The 27,569-nt window shown below is 40.4% G+C and overlaps 1 protein-coding gene and 1 pseudogene across 12 annotated transcripts in view; one reads left to right on the top strand and one right to left on the bottom strand.

The window, feature by feature from the left end:
* The window catches only part of DEPDC5 (DEP domain containing 5, GATOR1 subcomplex subunit), a 126,310-nt gene that overhangs the window by 83,170 nt on the left and 15,571 nt on the right, over positions 1–27,569 (bottom strand). For all 12 annotated transcript variants that reach the window (XR_009250405.1, XR_009250404.1, XR_009250403.1 and 9 more), the window contains 9 exons: positions 23,997–24,075; positions 22,805–22,866; positions 18,117–18,186; positions 17,482–17,554; positions 7,612–7,715; positions 7,250–7,324; positions 4,631–4,765; positions 3,475–3,536; positions 3,253–3,326 (listed from right to left, as the gene is read on the bottom strand). Coding sequence is in view for 9 of the 12 variants with exons in the window: in XM_058690933.1 (XP_058546916.1) it covers positions 3,253–3,326; positions 3,475–3,536; positions 4,631–4,765; positions 7,250–7,324; positions 7,612–7,715; positions 17,482–17,554; positions 18,117–18,186; positions 22,805–22,866; positions 23,997–24,075 (734 nt within the window). In the remaining 3 variants the exon portion in view is untranslated. The remainder of the gene's footprint in view (positions 1–3,252; positions 3,327–3,474; positions 3,537–4,630; positions 4,766–7,249; positions 7,325–7,611; positions 7,716–17,481; positions 17,555–18,116; positions 18,187–22,804; positions 22,867–23,996; positions 24,076–27,569) is intronic.
* LOC131489831 (60S ribosomal protein L37a-like) lies at positions 25,974–26,235 on the top strand (annotated as a pseudogene).

Below are 27,569 nucleotides of genomic sequence, written 5' to 3'. Positions count from 1 at the left end.
CTGCATCTGGCTCTGTGCTGGCAGTGTGGAGCCTGCTTGGGATTCTTTCTCTCCTTCTCTCTCTCCTTCTCTCTCTGCCTCTCCCCCACTCACACACACTCTCTCTCCCAAAAATAAATAAACATTAAAAAAATTTTTTTTGGGGGGGCGCCTGGGTGGCCCAGTCGGTTAAGCATCTGACTTTGGCTCAGGTCATGATCCCAGTTTGTGTGTTTGAGCCCTGCATCGGACTCTGTGTTGACAGTTCAGAGTCTGAAGCCTGCTTCGGATTCTGTGTCTCCTTCTCTCTCTGCCCCTCCCCAACTTGTGCTCTATGTCTCTCAAAAAATAAATGTAAAAAAAAAAAAATTTTTTTTTAAATATTTTTAAAGAATCTGAATACCTATTCAAAGATTACAAATCCAGGGGCACATGGGTGGTTCAGTTGGTTGAGCACTGACTCTTGATTTCAGCTCATGTCACAATCCCAGGGTCATGGGAATGCACCCCATTTGAGGTGTTGTGCTGAGCATGGAGCCTGCTTAGGATTCTCTCTCTCCCTCTGCCTTCTCCCCATCTCATACTCTCACTCTCTCTCCCTCCCTCTCTGTCTCTTTCTCTCTCTCTCTCTCCCTCTCTCTCTCTCTCTCTATATATATATATATACATATATATATATATATATACATATATATATGCACAATAAGATTACAAATCCAAATCTAATGAGAGGGCTGATAAAAAGATACATCAGGGCATCTGGGGGACTTAGTAGGTTGAACATCTGCCTCTCGATTTTGGCTAAGGTCATGATCTCACGGTTCGTGGGATTGAGCCCCACATCCAGCTCTGTGCTGACAGTGTGGAGTCTGCTCGGGGTTATCTCTCTCCTTCTCTCTCTGCCCCTCCCCTGCTCATGCACACTTGCGCATATGCTCTCTCTCAGAACAAGTGGATAAACTTTAAAGAAAAAAAAAAAAGAAAATGCTTTAAAAAAAAGAAGATACATTGGTCTCTGAAATAAGTGAAAAAAAGTTCAAAATACTATTTTACTCAAATCAAATTTTTAAAATAACAGTAACAGCAGGGGCACCTGGGTGGCTCAGTCAGTTAAGCATCTGACTCTTGGTTTTGGCTCAGGTCATGATCTCATAGTTGTGGAACTAAGCCCTCCATTAGGCTCCGTGTTGAGCGTGGAGCCTAGCCTGCTTGGGATTTCTTTCTCTCCTTCTCTCTCTGCCCCTCCCCTGTACATGCTTACTTGCTCTCTCTCTCAAAATAACTAATAAAATAAACATTAAAAAAATAACAATGGGGTGCCTGGATGGCTCAGTCAGTTAAGCATCTGACTTCAGTTCAAGTCATGATCATACAGCTTGTGAGTTCGAGCCTCACATTGAGCAGCCTGGAGCCTGCTTCAGATTCTGTGTCCCCCACTCCCTCTTCCCTGCTCGTGCTGTCTCTCTCTCTCTCAAAAATAAATTTTATAAAATTTAAAAAAATTTTAATAAATAAATAAAAAAACAGTAACATTGGGGTGCTTGGGTGCCTCAGTCGGTCAAGTGTCCATCCGACTTTGGCTCAGGTCATGATTTTGCAATTTGTCAGTTTGAGCCCCACATCAGGTGCTGCACTGACCGTACAGAGCCTGCTTGGGATTCTCTCTCTTCTCTCTCTGTCCTCTCCTGCTCTCTCACACTCTCTCTCAAAATAAATAAACTTTAAAAAAAAAAAGAACTTTTCACTATTGTATATTTGGTTGCAAGTAAGATCTTTACTTAAAAAAAAGGGCCCTGTTGCTTAACGAAAAAAATTAGAAAGGAAAGAAGAAAACCACTGGTCTAAAGAAGTGACTGTCAATGGGGGCAGAGGGAATCTGCCACCCAGGAGGCATGTGGCAATGCAGCAGACATTTTAGTTTTTTGAATTTTTTGTTTTTAGTCTAAATTATTTCTCTCCTCAGTTTCCAACATTTTCAACTGAATTCTCCATAAACCTGCAAGCACTTAAAAAAATCATGAAACATTAAAAAATAGTCCAAGGCTTTTCATTTTTTGCAGACTTGAAGATATTCTAGTTCTCATAGTAAGTTTCTAGGAGGTATGAGCTCTACCTGCAGTATTTCAAAGAAATAATTTAACTTTCTCTAGGTTTTTGGTTTTTGTTTTTGTTTTTGTTTTTTTTTTAAGTTTATTTATTTATTTTGAGAGTTGAGGGGAAGGGGCAGAGAGAGAGGGAGACAGAAAATTCCAAGCAGGCTCCATACTGCCAGCACTGATTCTGACGTGGGGCTCGAATTCACGAACTGTGAGATTATGACCTGAGCTGAAACCAAGAGTCCCAAGAGTCGGATGCTTCACCGATGGAGCCACCCAGGTGCCCCTCTCCAGGTTTTCTGATAGGAAAATTCACTTAGGCATGCCTCCTGCAGACATTCTGGTTGTCACACTGGGGGTGGGTGCTCTTGGCATCTAGAGGGTGGAGGCCAAGGATGCTGCTCAACAGGCTACAATTCACTGGGCAGCCCCAACAAAAGAATGATCTGGCCCAAAATGTCAGTAGAGTCCAGGTGGAGAAACCCTGTTCTAAAGGAAGGACTGAAGGAGAGAGATCAGAAATAGACACACTATTAAGATTATCATCCAAAAAAAGATGAGGACTGGGGGCACCTGGGTGGCTCAGTTGGTTAAGCCTCTGACTCTTGGTTTCAGGTCAGGTCATGATCTCACAGTTTCATGGATTTGAGCCCCATGTCAGGTTCTGCACTGGCAACATGGAGCTTGCTTGGGATTCTCTCTCTTTCCCCCTCTCTCTGCCCTTCCCCTACTCAGGCTGTCTCTGTCTCTCTCAAAATAAATAAACTTTAAAAAAAAAAAAATGAGGACTGGGATAAGGCAGTGGCTCTGACAGAGGCATGAGAGACACCATCCTTGAGCCCCAATCAGCAGAAACACCATGTGAAGAAGAGACACAGGGATTTTTCTACAAACAGAGAATGCCAGGTACAATGCTGTCTGCTATCGTCTGTGGGAGTTGGAAATAGTAGGAGCTGGGGATAATAAAAATAAGTCCTTCAAAATTTGCTTTTATTTTCTTTCACTCTAGACTGTTCTTATGTTACTGCCACTGCTTTAAATGTACAGAGGCTCTAAGCAAATGTTAGAACTTTAGTTTCCACATTTTCTTGACAAAAGTTTTCATAGTAAGAACTTAACAGATGTGAAGAGAAAATGGCAAGGAAGTTATTCAACTGTGAATCAAGGTTACACCCACCTGTGGTTTATCCAGTGAGGAATATTATAGTCATCGCCCAGCCGAGAATCACGAGGTGCACTTCGATTATGTAGCTGGAAGGGAAAAAGCCAGTGCACAGATCAGCTGGAAAACAAGTAGGATGTGGAACTGCTCCAACTGTTCTGTTTTTAAGTATTCTCAAGATCACTCTAGGCCAGTACTAGAGACTGGCCTTTAGTAAGCAATCCAAAATTGTATTACCTTGAACAATGGGACAGCATGTAATGGTTGCTCCCCCATGCACACCAAGTCCACACCAATTCCTAAAAAAGAGAAGACGAAAAGAGTTTGGGGTGGGGGTGGGAAGAAGTAGAGATAAGTGTCCCAATCTATTAACAATATTATTTAACTAGGGGCGCCTGGGTGGCGCAGTCGGTTAAGCGTCCGACTTCAGCCAGGTCACGATCTCGCGGTCCGTGAGTTCGAGCCCCGCGTCAGGCTCTGGGCTGATGGCTCGGAGCCTGGAGCCTGTTTCCGACTCGGTGTCTCCCACTCTCTCTGCCCCTCCCCCGTTCATGCTCTGTCTCTCTCTCTGTCCCAAAAATAAATAAAAAACGTTGAAAAAAAAAAATTTAAAAAAAAAAAAAAAAAAAAAAAACAATATTATTTAACTAAACAAAACCGACTTCCCATCCTAAGATTTATAACCTCACAGGGCTGCCTACACAGCAAAGAAGAAAAGAGATGCATTTTGTCTGTTTCTTCTTTACCAGGTCTCATCACACCTGCCATTATTCAGTGCTTGACAATTAGCCTTGGACTGCTTTGTAGATCATGATTTGTCAAAAGGACAACCCAGGCCTCTATTACTAAAGTTTCATGACCAGAAAGGAAAAGGAATCTTGAAATTTCAGTAAGACAGCAAAACAATCCATACCATTTAACAGAGCTTCTTAATTGACAATCCAGGATTTACACTCCACCCCCATCTTTTGGAAGCCCAAATTTAATGGAACCAGAATTACAAATTGGGAAAGCATGGCACACCACAGAGGGAGGACTAGATCATACAATCTGATGGTAGTCCCCAAGATGGGCTGATGACACACTGGTTCCTTGAAACGATCCCTCCGAAGAGCTCTCCAGTGTCAGATATGTTTGGAAAACTCTGAGTCCCTGTTACACCCATTAGAGATAAACAAGATACACTAACAAATTAAAACCTACAATTAGGGAATCTGCCTAAACTGTTTATGACCCAACATTTCCTTAACCGATTTGACCACAGAACGCTTTTTGTCCCCTAACATTATTCACATCCCCAGGATCTCCGATGCACAGAGCCAGGGAAAGCTCAGAGCTCTAAGGTAAGTGAGGCTATAAACACTCAGAGACAGTGCAAACCAGGGAGCATTACCATTATCTATCATTCGCTGCTTGGTCAAGATCATGAGTAGACGGTCCACTTCAAACACACCCACCCCAGGTGTGATCACCACAGACATCTGCCCAGTTCGGTCAAAGTTGCGGTTGATGTAGTGCTTGTCAAACACTTGAAAGAAAGCAAAAGTTCTCCAATGCAGATGTTACAGCTTTTCAGAAACCAGCCACTTGCAAGCCTCTCTATGCCCTCAGACTATTTTGTCCATGTTTCTATTGCAGCAATTGCAGTTCTGACCTGAATTCTAGTTAGCCGTGTGCACATCTTCCTTTCCCCTTCTACATTAAGAACTGCTTAGGGGCGCCTGGGTGGCGCAGTCGGTTGAGCGTCCGACTTCAGCCAGGTCACGATCTCGCGGTCTGTGAGTTCGAGCCCCGCATCAGGCTCTGGGCTGATGGCTCGGAGCCTGGAGCCTGTTTCCCATTCTGTGTCTCCCTCTCTCTCTGCCCCTCCCCCGTTCATGCTCTGTCTCTCTCTGTCCCAAAAATAAAAAACGTTGAAAAAAAAATTTAAAAAAAAAAAAAAAAAAAAAGAACTGCTTGAACACAAGACTATCCCAATGTTGCCTTTGTTAACACCCCTCATTAATGCCTACTACTTGCCTTGTGTTGTCTTAAATGCTCAAATTTCATGACTTTAGTTTAAACAATCCATAAATGAGTCTGTACTGAAACTGACAAAAATATTAATTTTTTAAAAATTTTTTAATGTTTTATTTATTTTTGAGAGCAAGAAAGAGACAGAATGTGAGTGGGGAGGGGCAGAGAGAGGGAGACACAGAATCTGAAGCAGGCTCCAGGCTCTGAGCTGTCAGCACAGAGCCCGATGTGGGGCTCGAACCCACGAACTGTGAGATCATGACCTGAGCCAAAGTCTGACGCTTAACCGATGAGCAACCCAGGTGCCCCTACAAAAATATTAATTTAAGACAATATTCAAAAGAATGGACAAGAATCTTGGGATGAATTTGTAAATTTGGCAAGTTAATTTTTATTTCTGTCCTGTACAATCCTTACTTTGGAAAACCAAACATATTCCAATATGAAAAAAAGATTTATAAATAAAAGACTCCATGCTTGGGTTGACTGACATGTCATGATGACATCATGTCATGATCTCACAGTTCATGAGTTCAAGCCCCTCCTTGGGCTCCATGCTGACAGTGAAAAGCCTGTTTGGCATTCTCTCTCTCCCTCTCTCTCTCTCAAAATAAATAAACTTAAAAGTAGGGGAAGGGCACCTGTGTGGCTCAGTCTGTTAAGTGTCTGACTTTGACTCAGGTCATGATCTTATGGTTCGTGAATTCATGCTGACAGCTCAGAGCCTGAAGCCTGTTTCAGATTCTGTGCCTGTCTGTCTGTCTGTCTGTCTCTCTCTCTCTCTCTCTGCCCCTCCCTAGCTTGCACTCTCTCCTAAAAATAAATAAACATTAAAAAAAATTTTTTTAAATACAAAAATAAAAAGACCCATGCTTTAGAATTGCCAGCACGGGCAGGTTATACGTGTGAAGTGACCACACATCATTACTTCCACCACTGGCGAGTGTCAATGGATGCCTAACCAGAGCTGAGCCAATCAGACTCTCTGCTGGGAACATGGAATTCTGAACAGAGAGCAGAGAGCTGACAGTAGAGCTGGGAGCTGAACACTGCTCCAGGAATACCTGCTGCTGCAGTTCCTAGAGCCACTTTGGTCCCCACCTTCTTCAGCATAACATTCAAGCCTTTCCTGACGGCCCACCAGGTCTCTATATCCTAAGAGTAAATTTTTCTTTTTTGCGTAAACCAATTCAGTAGGTTTCTGTTGTTTGCAAACAAAGCATATCAGCCAACACATCCAGGGACAAGCATTTGGAAGAAGTCACACCACACTGTTAAGAAGGTTCCCTCTTAGAAGGGAAATGACAGTAGAGGAAGGAGGGAGATCTTCATTTTTACCTGATATACCTCTGATTATTTGAATTCTTAAAACATGGGTTCCTTTTGTAATTAAAAAAAAAAAAAAAAAATGATTTGAGGTGCCTGAGTGGCTCAGTCAGTTAAGTATCCAACTTCGGCTCAGGTCACGATCTCATAGTTCATGAGTTCGAGCCCTCCATCAGGCTCGTACTGACAGTGTGGAATCTGCTTGGGGTTCTCTCTCCCTCTCTCTCTCTCTCTCTCTCTCTCTCTCTCTCTCTCCCCACCCCTCCCCTACTTGCAGGTATTCTCTCTCTCTCTCTCTCAAAATAAACAAATAAACATTAAAAAAAATTTTTTTTCAAATTACTTAGAAGCAATTGAGGGATAGCATAGAAAACAGTAAGAATACAGTCTGTAGTAAAACAGCCCAAGGAAGATTCCCTCCAGCTCTTTTCTCTCAAGTTACCATGAGAAGCAGATGAGAATAGCAAGTTAATTCCCAGTGGAAGATCTAAGAGCTAAATGTTGGCCATTAAAACCATCCAATCAGAAGTTACTTCTTTCAGTTAATCTTTGGAATACATGAGTGGGGAGATCTTCAACTGGGTCTGGGTCTTTGGACATTAGTAAAAAGAAGTTCATAGCCATGTGGTAAACAAGATGCCAGATCACCACGGCTTGTGTCCTTACTCACCATTGAATGACAGATTGATGGCCTCTAGGTAGTTTCCTTGTGCTGAGGTAGAATTATCTCCTTGAGGAAAGCCCTCTGAAGCAAAAGACATAAGAGAAGGAAAAGTATCCCACGAAAGATGAACTCTTAAAGAACAAGTGGAAAGTGTCTGGCTCCATAGGTCCCCCTACCCTGTAGTAGGTATACTATTGAACTTACTGTATATGTAATGAACAATTAGACCCAACTGGAAATAGAAACCTGACCAGAAGCAGAAACTCTGTCCAGCACTGTGAAAGAAGCAAGCATGAACCTCTCATCTCCCAGCCTCCATCCTACACCTCCTTTCCCTGCTGCACTTTCTGTCATTATGAATGCAGTACCTGCCTGTTCCAGTCGCACCAACACTGGATACTGGATAAAGAGTTTTTTAATGGTCACAAGGAGTGATGTCCACTCTTCTCTCCTCTCATTCTGCACCACCACTCTGAAAGGAATATTGTCATAAAATAGACATTGAGCAGCTATTACATACATCAGGTCTCTCACAGAATTTCAAAAGAAAGGAGAAGATGAGATTTCCAGGGTTAAGGTAATTTATCACATAATAATAAGTATTAAAGCCAAGTGCATGTAACAAACATTAACAAAGACCTGTATTATCAATAGTCATATAGATTGAAAACAAAAAGTAAGAAAATATTTAAAAATTGCCTTGAAATCATATTAATGCCTAGTATTCAGCAGGAACATGAAATCTTCATACAATGAATTATAATTAGGTGGTATATAAGAAGCATAAAATAAAACATCTATATGTAGGTTTTACATATATATCTAATAAACAAATCTATGACAGGGAACTACATTAGTAGAAAGGGATAGGTGAGAATCTGTTTACTGTAGAGCTTGTGAACCTTAAAAACCTTAAAAATACATGTGAATGTATTACAAAAAATAAAAATAAATGTGTGTGTATATGTGTGTGTGTGTGTGTGTGTGTGTGTGTGTGTGTGTGTATACATACATACATATAGGTTTGCATGTGTGTGTATGCTAGGAATTTATCCTAAAGAAACATATAGGACCCACAATAGCCAACCCAATATTGAAGGAAAAGAACAAAGGTGGAAAACTAACACTATCCAACTTCAAGACTTAACTATAAAGCTACAAATAAAGCTAAAGATAGTGTGGCATTGGTGAAAGAGTAGATAAATAGATCAATGGAACAGAGAATAAAGGGCCCAGAAACAGAACCCCCAAAATATAATCAGATTTTTTTTTTAATGTTCATTTATTTTTGAGAGAGAGAGCTAGTGAGCACAAGCTGGGGACAGGTAGAGAGAGAGGGAGAAACAGAATCTGAAGCAGGTTCCAGGTTCTGAGATGTCAGCACAGAGTCTGATGCGGGGCTCAAACCCACGAACCATGAGATCATGACATTAGCCAAAGTCAGATGTTTAACTGACTAAGCCACCCAGGCACCCCAACAGATCTTTGACAAAGAAGCAAAGACAACACAATGGAACAAAGACATTCTTTTCAAGAAATGGTGCTGGAGCAACTGGACATCCACATGCAAAAAATAAGAAAAGAAAAAGATTCTAGATACAGACTATACACCCTTCATAAAATTAACTCAAAACAGATCATAGACCCAAATATAAAATGTAAAACTATAAAACTCCTAAAAGATAACATACCAGAAAACCCAGATGACACTAGTTGGGGTGATGACTTTTTTTTTTTTAAGTTTTATTTACTTGTTTTGAGAGAGAGAAAGTGAGAGAGAGTGTGCGGGTACTGGCAGGAAAGGGGCAAAGAGGGAGAGATAATCCCAAGCACACTCCACACTGTGAGCACAGAGCCTGACATGGGGCTCGACTCACCAACCATGAGATCATGAACCAAGTCAAAATCAAGTTGGACACTTAACCGACTGAGCCACCTAGACGCTCCTAGGGTGATGACTTTTTAGATTCAACACCAAAGCCACAATCCATGAAAGAGAAAAACTGATAAACTAGACCTTATTAAAATTAAATAACTTCTGCTCTGGGAAAGACAATGACAAGAGAAGAGACTAGAAGAAAATGTCAGCAAAAGACACATCTGATAAAGAACTATCATCCAAAAACACAAAGAACTCTTAAAACTCAACAATCAGAAATAAACAACCCAATTTAAAGATGGGCAGAATACCTGAACAGACACCTCACCAAAGAAGAAATACACATGGCAAATAAGCATATGAAAAGATGCTTCACATCATGTCATATGGGGAAATGCAAATTAAAACAGCAATAAGTGACCATTAGAATGGCCAAAATCTAGAACACTGACAATACCAAATGCTGGTAAGGATATGGAGCAATAGGAACTTTGAGTCACTGCTGGTGGGAATGTAAAATAATGGAGTTACTTTGGAAAACAGTTTGGTGGTTTCTTACAAAACTAAATATACTCCTATCATATGATCTAGCAATCATACTCCTTGGTATTTCCCCAAATGAGTTGAAAACTTAGGTGCACACAAAAACCTACACATGAGTATAGAAACTTTATTTATAATTGCCAAAACTTGAAAGCAACCAAGATGCCCTTCAGTAAAGGAACGGGACAAACTGTGATACAACCAGACAATGGAATACTACTGAGTGCTAAAAAGAAATGAGCTATTAAGCCATGAATATTACTTAAATATATTACTAAGTGAAAAAAGCCAACAGGAAAAGGTTACATACTATATGATTCCAACTCTAGGACTTTCTGGAAAAGGCAAAACTGTACAGACTCTAGAAAGATCAGTGGTTGCCAGGGGATGGGGGTTGGGGGGAAGGGATAACTGGAACACTAAGGATTTTTAGGGCAGTGAAAATACTCCATAATCATGGAGACATGTCATTATATATTTGTCCAAACCAACAGCATATACAACACCAAGAGTGAACCATAAGGTAAACTATGGACTCTCAGTGATTATGGTGTATCTGTGTAGGTTCATTAATTGTAACAAATGCACCACTCGGGTGAGGAATGTTGATAATAAGGGGAAGGGCATTATGTATGTGTGGGCACAAGAGGTGTATGGGATATCCCTGTAACTTCTCTCAATTTTGTTATGAACCTAAACAGCTCTAAAAAAAATAGTCAAATTAAAAAAAAAAAGACAAGAAACATTCAAAATGCATAACTATATATTTATATAGATACATAGATACACAGTGCTACATAGATCAATTTTAAAATTAGAAAAATATTAAATATCTAACAATAAGGAATTAAATTATGATAAAATTTTAGACTATGACAAACTATTATATAACTACCAAAAATTATATGATTCTCTGATAATTGTTTAATATGAGTAATGGGTATATGAAGGCTCATAATGCTATTCTCTCCACCACAATACATCTGATTTTATTAAAAATAAGAAGCCAGGGGCACCTGGGTGGCTCAGTCGGTTAAGTGTCCAACTTCGGCTCAGGTCATGATCTCACAGTTTGTGGGTTCGAGCCCATGTCAGGCTCTGTATTGACAGCTCAGAACCTGGAGTCTGCTTCGGATTCTGTGTCTCCTTCTCTCTCTGCCCCTCCCCAACTTATGCTCTGTTTCTCTATGTCTCTCAAAAAATAAATAAATGTTAAAAAAATAAAATAAAATAAAAATAAGACAAGCCAGGGTCAGCTGGGTGGCTCAGTCAGTTAAGCATCTGACTTCAGCTCAGGTCATGAGCTCACGGTTCATGAGTTTGGGCCCTGCGTCAGGCTCTGGGCTGACAGCTTAGAGCCTGGAGCCTGCTTCGAATTCTGTGTCTTCCTGTCTCTACCCCTCCCCTGCTCATGCTCAATGCTCAGTCTCTCTCTCTCTCTCTCTCTCTCAAAAAATAAAACAGGGGCACCTGGGTGGCTCAGTCAGTTGAGCGACCAACCTCAGCTCAGGTCATGATTCCACGGTTTGTGAGTTAGAACCCCGTGTCGGGCTCTGTGCTGACAGCTCAGAGTCTGGAGCCTGCTTCTGATTATGTGTCTCCCTCTCTCTCTGCCCCTCCCCCACTCATGCTCTGTCTCTCTCTGTCTAAGAAAGAAATAAACATAAAAAATTTTTTTAAATAAAATAAAAATAAAACATTAAAAAAATTAAAAATAAATAAGTAAAACAAGCCAAAGAAACCATCCAATTTTAAAATGGGCTAAACAGAAAAAGATCTGGAGAAATATATATCACAGTATTTATTTTTATTTTTATATTGTGAAGTTTATTTATTTATTTTGAGAGACAGAGAAAGTGAACTGGGGAGGGGCAAAGTAAGAGGAAGAGACAGAATCCCAAGCAGGCTCTGCACCGCCAGCACAGAGCCTGATGCGGGGCTCGAACTCACATACCATGAGATCATAACCTGAGCTGAAACCAAGAGTTGGACACTAAACCAACTGAACCACCCAGGTGGTTCACACAGTATTAAAAGTACTTCCCTTTGGATTGCAAAATCAGACAGAGGGTAAGATAAAAAACAAAAAAAGATGAAAAAATTAGCTAAGAAGATGAATATATAACTCATAAAAGAGAAATACAAAGGCCAATAAGTATAGGAAAATATTCACTCTTGGTAATAAAAGAAATGACTATTAAGACTCAGTGAGATAACTTTTTTCCCACTCCAATTGGGAATGAGTCAGAAAAAGGAAGAAAATAGTATTCAGTATTGACAAAAAAAAGAGAAATAACATGGTTACTGGGAAAACAGGATTTTTCACTTCAATGTTTTTGGAGGGCAATTTGGCTATAAAAATGAAAAGTCTGAACAAAAACAAAGTATCTTTGACCCCATACCTCCATTTCTGGGAACTTATCTTAAGTGTATGCTGAAGGTTATGCCAACTAAGGTCATCAGGTTATGCTAAGATTATAACTAAGGTTATGCTTACAGACTGTAAGATCATTCATTGGTAGAACTTTGACAATAGTGAAAAATTGAAAATCACCTCAATGTTCAATAATAGTTGGCAATCAAATGAAATGTCTACATAGCAATAATAATGATGCTGTGGAAGTAGAATATTTGACATCAAATGGCATTTGTGATATAGTAGGTGGAAAATGCCAGTTTTTTATTTCATTTTATTTTATTTTATTTTTATTTTGTGAGAGAGAGAGAGAAAATGTGTGCAATTTGGGAAGGGGCAGAGAGAGAGAAGAGAGAAAGAGAATCCCAAGCAGGCTCTTCACTGTCAGCACAGCGCCAGATGTGGGGCTCAAACTCACAAATCACGAGATCACAACCTGAGCCGAAATTGGATGCTTAACCAACTGAGCCACCCAGGAGCACCCCCATGCCCTGGAAAATGCCGTTTTAAAAAAAAGCATGGGAGTCTGTAATGACATCTCTGTGAAAACTGTTTTTTGTCTCTGTAAACAGAGAAGTGGGTTTGATGCTCTCAGGTGATGATGACTGCATCTGGGAGGTGGAATTTAAAGTGTTTTGGGGCGCCTGGGTGGCGCAGTCGGTTAAGCGTCCGACTTCAGCCAGGTCACGATCTCGCGGTCCGGTCCGTGAGTTCGAGCCCCGCGTCAGGCTCTGGGCTGATGGCTCGGAGCCTGGAGCCTGTTTCCGATTCTGTGTCTCCCTCTCTCTGCTGCCCACCCCCACCTTCTCTCTCTCTCTCTCTCTCAAAAATAAAAATAAACATTTAAAAAAAAAAAAATAAAGTGTTTTGAATTACTCTTAACTATACTTTGTGATTTTCCTAAAATAAACCTATATCATTTTTATAGAAGGAAAAACACAACCAAAGCTTCTTTTGCTATAAAAAAATGTTGTGGATGACTTTTTAATGATGTGGGGAAATTTTTTTTAAGTTTATTTATTTTGAGAGGGAGAGAGAGGGAGAGAGAGGGGACAGACAAAATCCCAAGCAGGCTCCGTTCTGTCAGCACAGAGCCCAACACGGGGCCCAATTCCACACACCCTGAATCATGACCTGAGCCAAAACCAAGAGTCTGACACTTAACCAACTGAGCCACCCAGGCACCCTAGGAAATTTATATTAATGATATATTCATATGCATATACAAATCTACATTCATAACTCATACATTCATGTTTTATATAATGTTTTAATATGTCCATAATTATATTCAAATGAATTCATACTCATTATGTACAAATGGCTTCATGTACTCTTAAGCCACAAGAGCTCTCAAGGGTCCAGGAATCAGGGGTGCATGGCTAGTTCAGTTGGTAGAGTATGCAACTCTTGATCCTGGGGTTGTGAGTTCAAGCCCCATGCTGGATCTAGAGATTACTTAAAAAATAATAATAAAGAGGTTCCAGGAATCCACTGAAGTGTTTTAAAGAATTTATCAGTGTAAAGGGATAAATGGTAATAATGTTGGGGGAAGAAATGGCCCATCCTTTCATGAAATTCTCACAGGGATACAGGACCCAAAAGAAGATCAACAAATAATTTAAAGTAAGATCAGTATGGGGTTGAAGAATACAGTGGTCAAAAGCACAGACTCTGAACTAGACTGAGTCAACTGATCCTCTGTCACTTAATCCTCCATGGGCTTTGGATAAGTTAAACTCTGTGTCCAAGTGTCTACATCTATAAAATGAGATGAGTAACTATCACAAGGAATGTTGTGATATTTAAATGAAACAAAGATGCCTAAATTGCTTAGAATCAGGCCCCATACATAAGTCCTGAATACAAATGATAATTATTACCATCTTATTTTCACCTCAATAGTGAAGCCACTATTATTTTCTATCTTGTGCTCTTTTATAGATTTTTCAAAATTTCTACAACAAAGAGGCATTATTTCTTCAGTGATATAAAAAGGTAATCCAACAAGTGATAAAGGAAATACAGTTGTCCCTTAAACAACATAGGGGTTAGAGGCAGTGATGTCCCTGCCCTGTGCAATAGAAAATCTGCGTGTATGTTTTGACTCCCTGAAAACTTGACTGGAAGCCTTACTGATAACTTAAACATTAATATATTGTCCATTAATATATTGTGTATGTTATAGGTATTATATATTATATTCTTACAATAAAACAAGCTAGACAAAAGAAAGTGGTATTAAGAAAATCACAAGTCGGGGGCGGGGGGGGGGGAGGGCCTGGGTGGCTCAGGTGATTAAGCATCTGACTCTGATTTTGGCTCACATCATGATTTTGTGGTTTGTGAGTTTGAGCCCCAAGCTGGGCTCTGCACTGGCAGCGTGAAGCTTGCTTGGGATATTCTCTCTCTCTCTCTCTCTCTCTCCCTCCCTCCCTCCCTCCCTCCCCTATTTGTACTCTCTCTCTCTCAAAATAAATAAAGAAAAAATAAAAAAGAAAATCTTAAGGAAAATACCTTTATAGTACTGTCTTGTAGCTATCAAAAAAAATCCACATGTAACTGGATCCGTGCAGTTCGAACCCATGTTGTTCATATTGTAAAAACAAACACAAAAGATTAAGCTAATAATGATGCATGATTCTAGGAAGAAATCTGGATCAGGAAAAACATTTCAATAAGGAATATTAGGACAATTGGCAAAATCTTACATTCTCTTACAAAGTCCTTGGTCCTTAAAAGATGATAATGAAGTAGAAGATAATCATGTGTCTACTAAATGTTAATAATTGGTAAATCTAGGTGAAAAGTATACAGATTCATCATATTCCTCTTTCAATGTTCTCATAATTGAAAAGATTTTGAAATAAAAAGTTAAAAATGTTACTCCAAAAACAGCCTTAAAAAGTTTCATAATTTGTCACTCTTTGGTGCTTATCCACAATTTACGGTTTTTTAAAAAATATATATAATTACTAAAGAATATTTATTCTTTAGAAATGCTATTACAAAGTTGAGAAGGGAGAGAAAAATACAAATTGGCATTTGGTGTTGGCTTCAGACTTAGGAGGGAACTAGCTACAAAGAAATATGTTTAAGGCTCCAGGTTGGGAAGGAGGGGAGAGGATTGGCCATCTGACACAAAAACTAAACCCACAAAGTAAACTGTTACTGTAGAACACAAAGACATTGTATTTCAGAGTTTAAGATAGGAAGGGAAACTAGCAAAGGGTTCCTCCTCTGGGTTACAGAAGGAAACAGTCTAAGGAAGCAAGACTGAACCAATGACAGAGTAGTGCATTTGAGAGAAGCAGTCTCTAAGGGCTTTAACAAGTATAGTTAGTTGATGAAATGTGCTCAGTTTCAAAGGACTTGTTTGTTTGTTTGTTTGTTTTTAAATTTTTTTGATGTTTATTTATTTTTGAGAGAGACAGAGACAGAATGAGAGTGGGTTGGGGCAGAGAGAGAGGGAGGCACAGAATCTGAAGCAGGCTCCAGGCTCCGAGCTGTCAGTACAGAGCTTGACGTGGGGCTCGAACTCACGAGCTGTGAGATCATGACCTGAGCCAAAGTCAGACGCTCAACCGACTGAGCCACCCAGACGCCCCTCAAAGGACTTGGTTTTTACTTTAACATAAAATCTTGGTTACTTCAGGCAAGAATAAAATAATCCATTTAAAATCTACAAAGCAAAAGTGTTTCTTTTTATTTTTTTTTAACGTTTATTCATTTTTGAGAGAAAGTATGAGCGGAGGAGAGGCAGAGAGAGAGAGAGAGAGAGAAAGAATCCTAAGCAGTCTCTGTGCTGACAGCAGACAGCCCAATGCGGCGCTTGAACTCACAAACCATGAGACCATGACCCAAGCTGAAGTTGGACACTCAATCGACTGAGCCACCACCCAGGCACCCACAAAAGGGTTTTTAAAGTCTGTTTTGAGATCCACTCTAGCTTCCACCTGAAGCGCCAAGAATCACATAATAAACTTCTCCACAGATCTGAGAGTTTAAAAGATCAAGGGCCTTCAGCTCCAGGCCCAAGTGCAACCCATCCAACTGTATCTACTACGCTTCTATCATCTCACAAAACATTCCCTTATTCAGGGGCACTGTCAGCACATCTGGACTGATGTGCATTCCTGATAAGTCTTACAAAAAAGGTCCAACCTAAATCCCATCAAGTCTTTAGAGAGGGCTTCTCAACCTCAGCACCATTGTTACCTTGGGCTAAATAACTTTGCAGCGGGGGCTGTCCTGTGAGCACTGCAGGATGCATAGCAGCATCCCTGGCCTTTACACAGTAGGTATCAGTTGTACAACCTCCCCTTCCTACCTATCCTATACCATTTTGACCAAAAGGAAAAAGAAGTCTCTAGACACTGCCAAACGCCCGGGGTGAGTGGAGAGGGCAGCTAAATTGCCCCAGTTGTAACCTCTGATTTACAGAAAATAAGTACCACCACAAGGATGCAATCAGACAAATCCAGAAGGGGTCCTCCTTAGCCTCCCTACTCAAAATGGGGTACAGAAACCAACATATGCAAGCATAGAAACTAGATAGACATGCAGAATCTCAGGCCCACCCCAGGACTCCTGAACTGATTGGACTCAGCACAATCCCCAGGGGAGGTTCATAGGCACATGGAAGTTTGGAAAACACAGTACTACAGAACTACCAACTCAGAGTCTTCAACATGTCATATGTTTGGGGACAAAAAGGAAGGGTGAAATTGCTTTAGATTAAGACTTAACAGGCAGATTAAACAGAAGTTATCAGAGAATTAACGAAACCTAAATATGTACTAGATATTAGATGATATTATAGAATTGACTTTGTCCAATGTGACCATGATATTGTGGTTATATGTGAAATCAACCTATCTTTTAGATATGCATAAGAACAAAATGTCATATTTATAATTTACTTTAAAATAAAACGTAGCCAAAAAACAGATGAAGCAAATGCGGCATAATAATAGCTGTTAAATCTAAGAGTTTGGTGTGTGAATTTATTATATTATTTGTTCTTCTTTTCTGTGAGTTTGAAATTTTTCACGGTACAAAGTTTGAAAAGTCTAAATGCAATGTGGTAACCTGGATTGGATGCTGGAATGAAAAAAGGTACATAAAGTGGGAAAACTGATGAAATATGAGAACTGTCTGAACTCAGTTAATAGTACTATACCAGTGCTAATCTCATAGTTTTGACAAATGTACCATAGTTAGGAAATATTAACAGGGAAAACTGGGTGAAGTGTATATGTGAACTCTCTGTGCTACCTTTGCAACTATTCTGTAAACCTAGTGTGCCAAAATTAAAGGGTTACTTTTTTTTTAAGTTAGGAAAGAAACAGCCAAGAAAAGGGGGGGGGGGGGTTGGGCATAGCAAAGCCTCAAACATACTTATAAAAGTCTTCATAGTACCGTCCCTTGTGATCCTGTCGAATTGAGGCTCGGTTTATTTCAGGAAATTCATCTGAAAAAGAGAAAACAACACATGTAGATCAGGTTGAGAAGAGAAATTCACAGTTTATCTGCTCCTCCTTCTGGGTTGAAGATTTGCATTACCAAAATAAATGAACAAATGAATGAAATTATATCAAGTTGGCTTTAAGATGAATCATGGCCCACAGACTTCTTGCATCCACTAATGGACTGTGCTGTTTTCCATTTTACCCTACGCTCATTAGAGAAAAAGTGGGAAAGATGAGTGGGAAAGATGAAAAAGGGAAAGATGGTAAAGAATGGATGGAAAGCTTAATAAAAAGAACTATAGGGGGCGCCTGGGTGGCTCAGTCGGTTTAGCGTCCGACTTCAGCTCAGATCATGATCTCACGGTTTGTGAGTTCAAGCCCCATGTCAGGCTCTGTGCTGACAGCTCAGAGCCTGGAGTCTGCTTTGGATACTGTGTCTCCTCCTCTCTTTGCACCCCCCCCCCCCATACTCATGCTCTTTCTCTGTCTCTCAATAATAAACATTAAAAAAAAAATTTTTTTAACTGTTAGCATTAAAAAAGGAACTGTAGGAGAAAGACTTACCAAGAGATTTTGCATCATAGAAAGTTCTAGAAAATAGGACCACTGTCACTTCATGACTACAGTTCTTCTCCTAGGAATGAGTAGAGAAAAAGCAGCTCAAGTTTATTTCATTCACTTCATGATGAAGCAGCCTGCATTAACATAATATTCTCAATTCTAGGAGACTCAGTGGCAGCACACTGTATTGGATGATGTCACATCATTGTAGGTTGCATGATGCAGTGAACAGAGCACTGCTGGAGTGAGAAGATGCAGGTTGAGTCCTGGCCCGGAAATTTACCACTATGTAACCTTGGGCAATAGTCCCAGGAATGCAAAAAGTGCTTTGAAAACAGCAAATCATCAATACGTATGGGTCACTATCTCTGTTCTTGATTTGGCATGAACTAGATGAACCCAATATCAAAGGATCATAGTATTTGTACCTGCTTCATGGTGTTTTTAAAATTTCTTCAGAACCATAGTTTAGGAACAAGAACAGAACGCATAGTGCTGAATGTAAGAATCAAATACACCCCCCACATCCTACCACTGTCATAAAATCAGGGTTGGGAGCTGCTCAAGATGCAGCAGTTGAAGCCAAGGTGTCATAGTACCTTTGGATTGAGATGGGGACTAGTGAGAATAAACATTTCCATGGAGTCTGGAAATCAACATTCTGGAAACAGGGTGTTTACAGATAGCATGAAATGTGGCTTGCACCAGTAAGCCAGCAAGCCCAGTTTCAGTTCCTCCCGGATCTTCGAAGATGAGTGCTTCCACTGACCAACCCCATCTCTAACCCACCATGTTAACTAACTACACAATTCAGCATTTACCATGTAAGGTATATATACAACATGATGCACATAACATGCAACCTTATATTCCCCCATGGATATATCTCAAGTGGACAGAAATTCCTAAATACAAGCAACAGCACCAAGAGCAGAGTGCTAGGAAACAGCAAATCTTCATTAGTCACCTACTAATTTATTGGATGCCCAGTGCTCCAAACTCAACTCCAAATTTATCTTACTTTGGTGTAAGTGATAAATAAGGATAAATGCCTTACAATGATTGGACTGGTGTGGGTATATGAGCCTCTCAACTCATGTGACAGTGGGGCTAACATACAACAGGTGGCATGGCCTGGGGTAATAATACAGACAGGATAGCACAGAGGCCACGATCTCAGGGTAGCTCTGGGAGAATGGAGGGCACCAGATGAGAATCCTCATTCTGCTTTCACATGCTGTTGATCATGGTTACCCAACTTCACTGAGCTGTACTTTTCCTACCAGTATTAACAGGAGCAAGAGGATTGAGTGAGATAATGTAGGCAAAACACATACCATGATACTAGATATGTCAAAATACTCAATGAATGTTAACTGGGACTACTACTATTATCCCCACCCTTACTATATTTTGGGCTCTGAAATGAATTCATGAACTCCCATGCTCAATCCTGCTGTCCACAGTGTTAGCTGTAAGTTATTCAATAGGAGGCATAAAGAACAACCGGGGTGCCTGGTGGCTCAGTTAGTTGAGTGACTAACTCTTGATTTTAGCTCAGGTCACGATCTCACCGTTTGTGGGATCAAGCCCCATGTTGGGCTCTGTGCAGCACAGCACAGAGCTTGATTGGGATTCTCTCTCCCTTTCTCTCTGTGTCTTCCCTGCTTGCTCACTCTCTCTCTCTCACTCAAAATAAATAAACTTAAACTGTAAAAAGGTATAAACAACGTTCACCTTCACCAAATATCATTAAATCAATACAGAGTGGCTACAGAAAGTTATTTTAATTCATTTTCAAGTTCCTGCTTTAAAACCAAGTTCTTGACTTTAAAAAAATTAACAAATCCTAAGAGTGAAGTCCTATAAACTAATGACTAGGCCTATGCCAAACCCTACCCCTATATCTAATCAAAAGTCCATTCATAGACTGTAGGGTGAGGGGACATCTAAGGGACACTGAGCCAGACTTGAAATGGAGGTTTTCACACACCCAATACTGAAATGGCCACTATGTGGTCCAAGGTGACCATTATTTAGTCCATCTCAAACTTTAGCCCCTGTACTCAGGCAGACACAAAGATCCCATCACTGTTAAGCCACATGACTGCAGAAGCCTCCTGGCTGGTCTGCTTAATTCCATGTGTCACTTCACCACACTGCTCCTGGCCACTTGGACTATTCTTCCCTCAAATTCTCCCCAGCTTTGATCATATTGACCACTTGCTTGAGAATCTTTAATAGTTCCCACACTTCCTGTCAAGTCCAAACTGCCTGGCTTGATGTGACCCCATCCTTTGAATCTATCTTACTACTTAATTATTCCCTACACTAACCCTCTGTGAAGTTGCCTAAGACCATACCCTACTCTCATGCTCATCTACACCCTTTTGTTCAAACTGTTCATCTGACATACCCTCTCCATCTTCCTTTCCAACCATCCAAACCTTCCTCAGTCTTCAGGTCCAAATTCAAAAGTAAATAAAATTCTAAACCCTAAAACATATGGCTTTCTATTGTTTCAAATATGTAGATGCAAGCTCCCCAGCAGATCCATAAGTTCTCTGAAGGCAAGCGTCATCTATTTCCATACCCTTCACAGCTGATGGATAGTGCCCCCATACTGCTGAGGTAGGAAGACGGTACTTAGATTCAACTGAGACCTTACTACGTACAGATGCTTTAAAACACCTTGTGAGGCAGGGACTATTATAATCTCTATTTTGCAGAAAAGAAATCAGAGGCTCAGAAAGACTGACTACTTCTCCAAGATTAAAAAAAAAAAAAAAAAAAAAAAAAAAAGCTAATCAGAGCAGAATCATAATTTTAAACCCTGTCCATTTTTATCCAAACCCCACGCTCTTTGCCACAACATAATGTGACCTCAAACAGCTCTCCTACATTAGGTCTTTGATCCCCCTTGAGTTAATTTTTGTATATGATGCAAAGTAAGACTCCAAGTTCATTCTTTTGCATATGGATATTCAGTTGCCTCAGAACCATTTGTTGAAGAGACTCTTCTTTCCCTCATTAAATGGACTTGACATCTTTGTCTAAAATCAACGGACCACAGATGTATCGATTGATTTCTTGTACTCTCAATTCTATTCCATTGATTTACAAATCTATCTGAATGCCAGTACCACATGGTTTTGACTATTTTGGCTTTGTAGTAAGTTTTGAAATTACGAAGTAAGAGTCCTCCAACTTTATTGTTCTTTCTCAAGGTTGTTTTGGCTATGCAGGATCCCTTGCAATTCTTCATAAATTTTACAATCAGCTTTTCCATTTCTGCAAAAAAAGGCCACTGGGATTCTGATAGGGACTGAACTATAGTTTGAGTAGTATTGCCACTTTAACGGTATTAAGTCTCCCGATCTATGATTATGGGTTGGTTCTTTCTCACTTATTTAGATCTTTATTAATCTCTTTCAGCAAGGTTTTATAGATTTTAGCAAACAAATTTTGCACCTCCTTGAGTAAATTAATTGAAAGTATTTTATTCTCTCAGATGCTCTTGTATATGGAATTTTTTTAAGTTAATTCTCTTTTTAATTTTTGTTTTAATTTTATTTATTTATTCTGAGAGAGAGAAAGAGAGTGAGTGGGGAAAGAGCAGAGAAAGAGGGAGATAGACAGAATCCCAAGCAGGCTCCTCACCAGCAGTGCAGAGCCTGACACAAGGCTCGAATTCACGAACCGTGAGATCATGACCTGGGCCAAAACCAGGAGTCAGACACCCAAGCAACTGAGCCACCCAGGTGCCCCAATTTAATTCTCTTTTTAAAATTTAATTCCTTGGGGGAGCCTGGGCGACTCAGTTGGTTAAGTGTCTAACTCTTGATCTCAGTTCAGGTCATGATCTCAAGATCGCGAGTTCAAACCCCCTGTTGGGCTCTGTGCTGGGTGTGAAGCCTACTTAAATAAGTACATACATACATACAATTTATTTCTTTGCTTTTAAATTTCTTGTTCAGAGTGTTCATTGCTGATGAAATACAACTGATTGCTTGTGTTGATTTTGTAACCTTGCAGCTTTGCTGAATCCATTTCTTAGCTCTAATAGTTTTTTGGTGAATTTTTTAGGATCTTCTACATATGGGAGATCATCTGTCAATAGAATAGTTTTATTTCTTCTTTTCCAATACGTATGCTTTCTATTTTTTTTCTAGTTGCTGAGGCTAGAACTTCAAGTACAATGCTGAACACCAGTGGTGACAGCAGGCATCCTCACCTTGTTCCTAATCTTTTTTTTTTTTATTTTTTTTTTTAATGTTTATTTTTGAGAGAGACTGTGTGAGCAGGGGAGGGACAGAGAGAGGGAGACACAGAATCCAAAGCAGGCTCCAGACTCCAAGCTGTCAGCACAGAGCCTGATGCGGGGTCTGGACTCACGAGCTGTGAGATCATGACATGAGCCAACCGACTGAGCCACCCAGGCACTCCACCTTGTTCCTTATCTTAAGGAGGAAAGTTTTTAGTCTTTCACCATTGAGTCTGATGTCAGCTGTGGGTTTCTCATAAATGACCTTTATCATGTTGAGGCAGTTAAAGTAATTAAATCTATAGTTTTATCAATTTAGGCTTTAGCTTAAATACTTTAACTAAAGGCAGCTTAGTAGAAACAGTGTATTTCTAAAATCTGCAATGAATAAGTTTATGTAATGAGGTTTACTATATAAAAAACATACCTTCCACTTGGTAAAGAGATCAGCAAGGAAACCATTCACAGCTTTCTCAAAATATAGATCCCCTGAAAAGCAATGAGAAGAGGGTGAAGATTATCTTTATTTCTTGTTCACAATATCTTCTCTCAGTAAAATAGCAGGAACGAGACCAAAGAGAAGGTGGGTTCTGCTGTATCTTAAAACAAGGTCCTAAAAGCCAGATGTATAGAAGTGTTCAACTTAGACTTTCTACCAAGCCAAATTTAGTATCTGCCTAAGAGGCCATGGCTCCAAGGTAACATCCAAGATTGAAACACTTTGATGATTTAAAAATACAGAGTTGGGGGGCCTGGGTGGCTCAGTCAGTTAAGTGTCCAACTCTTGATTTCGGCTCGGGTCATGGTCTCACAGTTCATGGGTTAAAGCCCCAAACTATTCAAGCTGACAGCATGGAGCCTGCTAGGGTGTCTGTCTCTCTCGCGCGCCCGCGTGTGTGCGCTCTCTCTCTCTCTCTCTGTCTCTCAAAATAAACTCTTTTTAAAAAAGAAAAATACAGTGTTATCTTCAGAATGAGACGAAGAATATATACTAAATGTGAGTATTTCACAATGACGTTCAAAGTTGATTAGAAGAGGACCCTGGGCATTCACTGAATTATCATTTGCAGTTCTTGCTGTTCTTGAGTGACCTTGATGACCCATGGCACAAATTCGCTTATAATTTGCTAAACACTAATATGAAATACATGCACTATAGGGTTGGTGTGTTGGACACAGTATCCACACCTCATAGCAGCTTTTCTTCCCTCTACTCATTACATAGTAATTCTAATAAAATGAGACCAACATGGAGATTTCTCTGAGTGACAGGAAGAGAAATGAAAGATATCAAAGAAAGTGTTGGTTCCTACCCACAGAGTGACTTTATGACTTTTCAACCTATACTTACAGAACAATTAAAGATCTGACAAGTCAGATTTTCCATTAATACTGTACAGCATTTCATGGAATTCACCAAATAAATAAATGTCTGTGTGTGTGTGTGTGTGTGTAAAATATTTACTTTCAATATATTTATTTTCGCATTTGAGGATTTATAAAGATCTCAAGATACATTTTTAGAGAATGTCAACATCTTGCTATAAAATGATACCAACTTGGGGGAAACCAGATATATCTACCCAATGGCAGCTACAACCATCACTTAGGGACAGTACCATAAATATCGAAATCCCACATTTCACAGCTCATCTGAATAAATATGTAAACCATAGCCGACGTAGAACGGAACACCACCTGAAATAAACAAAAACATAGTTGCATTAGAAAGCAATGATGTAGTTTCAGTTGTGCAAGAAGAAAAAGTTCTGTAGATTCATTTCACAACAATGTAAATGTACTTAACACTATTGAACTGTACACTTTAAAATGGTTAAGACATGGGGCGTCTGGCTGGCTCAGTCCATAGACCATGTGACTCTTGATCTCAGGGTTCTAAGTTTGAGCCCCAGATTGGGTGCAGAGCTACTTAAAAATAAAATCTTAAAAAATAAATAAAAGAAATGAAATATAAGACAGTAAATCTTAAATGTCTTTAACCCCACCCCCCCCAAAAAAAAAAACAATGATGGAAGATTTTCTCAATTGTGGCATGAGATTTCTTTTTTTTTTTTTTTTTTTTTTTCAACGTTTTTTATTTATTTTTGGGACAGAGAGAGACAGAGCATGAACGGGGGAGGGGCAGAGAGAGAGAGGGAGACACAGAATCGGAAACAGGCTCCAGGCTCCGAGCCATCAGCCCAGAGCCCGACGCGGGGCTCGAACTCACGGACCGCGAGATCGTGACCTGGCTGAAGTCGGACGCTCAACCGACTGCGCCACCCAGGCGCCCCGTGGCATGAGATTTCTAAAAGCAAGCTTCATCCCTCACATCATAAACTCTGAAGAGAAGATCCTGTCCCTGCCTTTTAGGAAATTATAGTAGAGGATTAAGATGTGCAAAAGACAGCAACATATACGAACATTCCATGAAGGTTCTCATAAGAAACATAGGAGAAAGGACAATAAATCTACCTGGGAAAGAAAAAAAAAAAAGCTCATTACAAATGTAGAACCTGGGCTAAGATATGCCAGTTGATGAGCTGCCAGTCTAATAAATTATAATTCACATCGTACACGCCCTTCATACCCAGACTGCCTCAGGAACTATGAAGGCTTTCCAGAAGCAAGGAAGCCTGAGAGGAGTGCGGAAGGATGGATGAGTAGCTTGTAAGGGGGGAAGGCAGGATCTAAGTGCTCTAGTCAGGAGAGAGTAGTATGTGCAAAGATACAGAGGCAAGAGAGAATGTGGCATGTTTAAGGAATGGCAAATGGTTCCCAAGGGCAGGACAGGATAGGGTGGGAGGGTTTGGAGGGGAGGGGTACATATGGGAGAAGTGAGAAAATGAACTCCAGACTCAACTGCCTCCCCAGATTTCTCCTCTCAGAAGTCCAACAGGTATCTCACAAATATCTTTTCCCAAATGCTTCCAAATGTCTCCTCCTGTCTTTCCCACCTCATAAATGACACCACCAACTGTCTATCGAGCTGATCAATTCTTCTCTTTCCTTTGCTCCTTATATCCAATGCATCAGCAAGTTTTGCAGACTCTATCCCAAAACGCATCCCAAGTCTGCCCACATCTCTCCGTTGCTACAGCTCTAACCTCAGTCCATGCCACAGTCTTCTAACTTCCTAAGCCATTTCTCTGCTTCTATTCTTGCCCCTATAAACAATGCTCTACACAGAGCCAGAGTGGCTACAGCACATACTGTGGATGCCTATGGCACATCCTTTCTTCCTACGTAATGGGAAGCCAACACTATTCCGGGAGGCAAGGGACTATCAAAAGACTAAACCTCCCGGCTTCCTAAGTAGCTCCTCTCTCTTCTACCTGGAATATGAAGTGGTTACAGCAGCTCCAACTGAACCATGGAAGCCCAATCCTGAGGAAGGCAGAACAGGAAGACAAAAAAAGCCTATCTAGATCACCAATAATTGTGACAATGCCATCCTAGCAGTGAATGGCCTACCTAATGACTTATTTTACCAGAGAGAAAAAAGTTGACTTTGCTTGCCATTGCTACTTTAGGTTTTTTTGTTCAACAAAATCCAACTGGATGGCTCTCTGAGCTTGGCCCCAGTTTGTGGCAACATGGTTAAATGCATCACGAAAATCAGAATTGTCGGTAAATACAGGACCTGTTATGGGGCCTCCCTCAGGAAAATCGTGAAGAAAATTGAAAAAAGCCAGCACAAGTACACATGCTCCTTCTGTGACAAAACTAAGATGAAGATGAGTTGTGGGGATCTGGCACTGTGGTTCCTGTATGCAAAGAATAGCCCATGCTGCCTGGACACACAACACTTCTGCCATCACAGCAAATTCAGCCCTGAAAGAATTCAAAGACCAGTAGAAGTTCCACCATTTGAAACATCACTAGTCTATAACAAAGGTATTAACTTATGTAACAACAACAAAAAAATCCAACAGAATAAGTAATCTTTTGAAAGCCTAATTTGGAAATCACTCCCCCCTTAAAATCCTTCAGCAGATCGTCCTTAGAATACACTCTACACTGGTTACAAGGACCTGCATGAACTGGCTGGAACCAGACCACCTTCATATCGACATCATTCTCCCTATTCATATCCTAGGCTTCTGTCACACTGGCCTCTCACAATTGTTTCTTCTGCCTGGAACGCTCTTTGTCTCAACCTTCATACACTGACTAAGTCTCACCTTTCTGGCACCTTCTCGGAGACACCTCCCTGCCCACCTTTGTAAAGAAGGTCTCTTGTTATTCTCTACCACAATGCCCATCTCTTTCCCTCAGAAGTTTTCATTTATCTCACTTGTTTACTAAGGTGGCCACACTCAGTCTTTCTCATTACCCAATTAATTTCCTTTGGAGTATTCATCATAATCTGTAATTACCACATTTATGGACTGGGTATCTACTTACATCTATCTCCCCACTACAGTGTAAGCTCCTTACTGGGAGGGATCTTGTTTGTGCTGTTTACCCGTGCATCCCCATTGAATGGGAATTCCCCACTCTGAATTCCCCTCTAGAATGAAGGATATTCATGGATAATGTTCTGTACCAGTTTGTTTTTTAAGTAATCTTTACGCCCAGTGCGGGGCTCAAACTCATGCCCCAGAGGTCGAGAGGCATGCTCTACCAACTGAGCCAGCCAGGAGCCATTAAAAATTAAGTGTAGGGACACCTGGGTGGCTCAGTAGGTTGAATGTCCGACTCTTTGATTTCGGCCCAAGTCATGATCTCATGCTTCGTGAGATCAAGCCCCACGGTGGGATTCTCTCTTTCCCTCCCTAAAATAAAATTTAAAAAATATATTAAAAACAAAGTATAAAAAAAAAAAGTACAGTAGCTGACACACAAGAGGCGCTTCCATATTATTTATTATAAGTGTATGAATAAGGTTGAAGAGGTAAACATACACCAAATTATCCTAGTCTTTGTAAATCATGCTTAAGAGTATTATCTTTTTTTTTAATGTTTATTTATTTTTGAGAGAGAGAGAGAGACAGAGAGAGGCAGAGAGTGAGCAGGAGAGGGGTAGAGAGAGAGGGAGACACAGAATCTGAAGCAGGCTCCAGGCTCTGAGTTGTCAGCACAGAGCCTAATGCAGAGCTTGAACCCACAAGCTATGAGATCATGATCTGACCCAAAGTCAGACGCTTAAGCGACCAAGCCACCAGGCGCCCCAAGAGTGAATTTCTAGA

The sequence above is a fragment of the Neofelis nebulosa genome, chromosome 11 (assembly GCF_028018385.1).
Source record: "Neofelis nebulosa isolate mNeoNeb1 chromosome 11, mNeoNeb1.pri, whole genome shotgun sequence".
Taxonomy (NCBI): Eukaryota; Metazoa; Chordata; class Mammalia; order Carnivora; family Felidae; genus Neofelis; species Neofelis nebulosa.
This window is presented reverse-complemented; position numbering and strand designations above follow the sequence as displayed.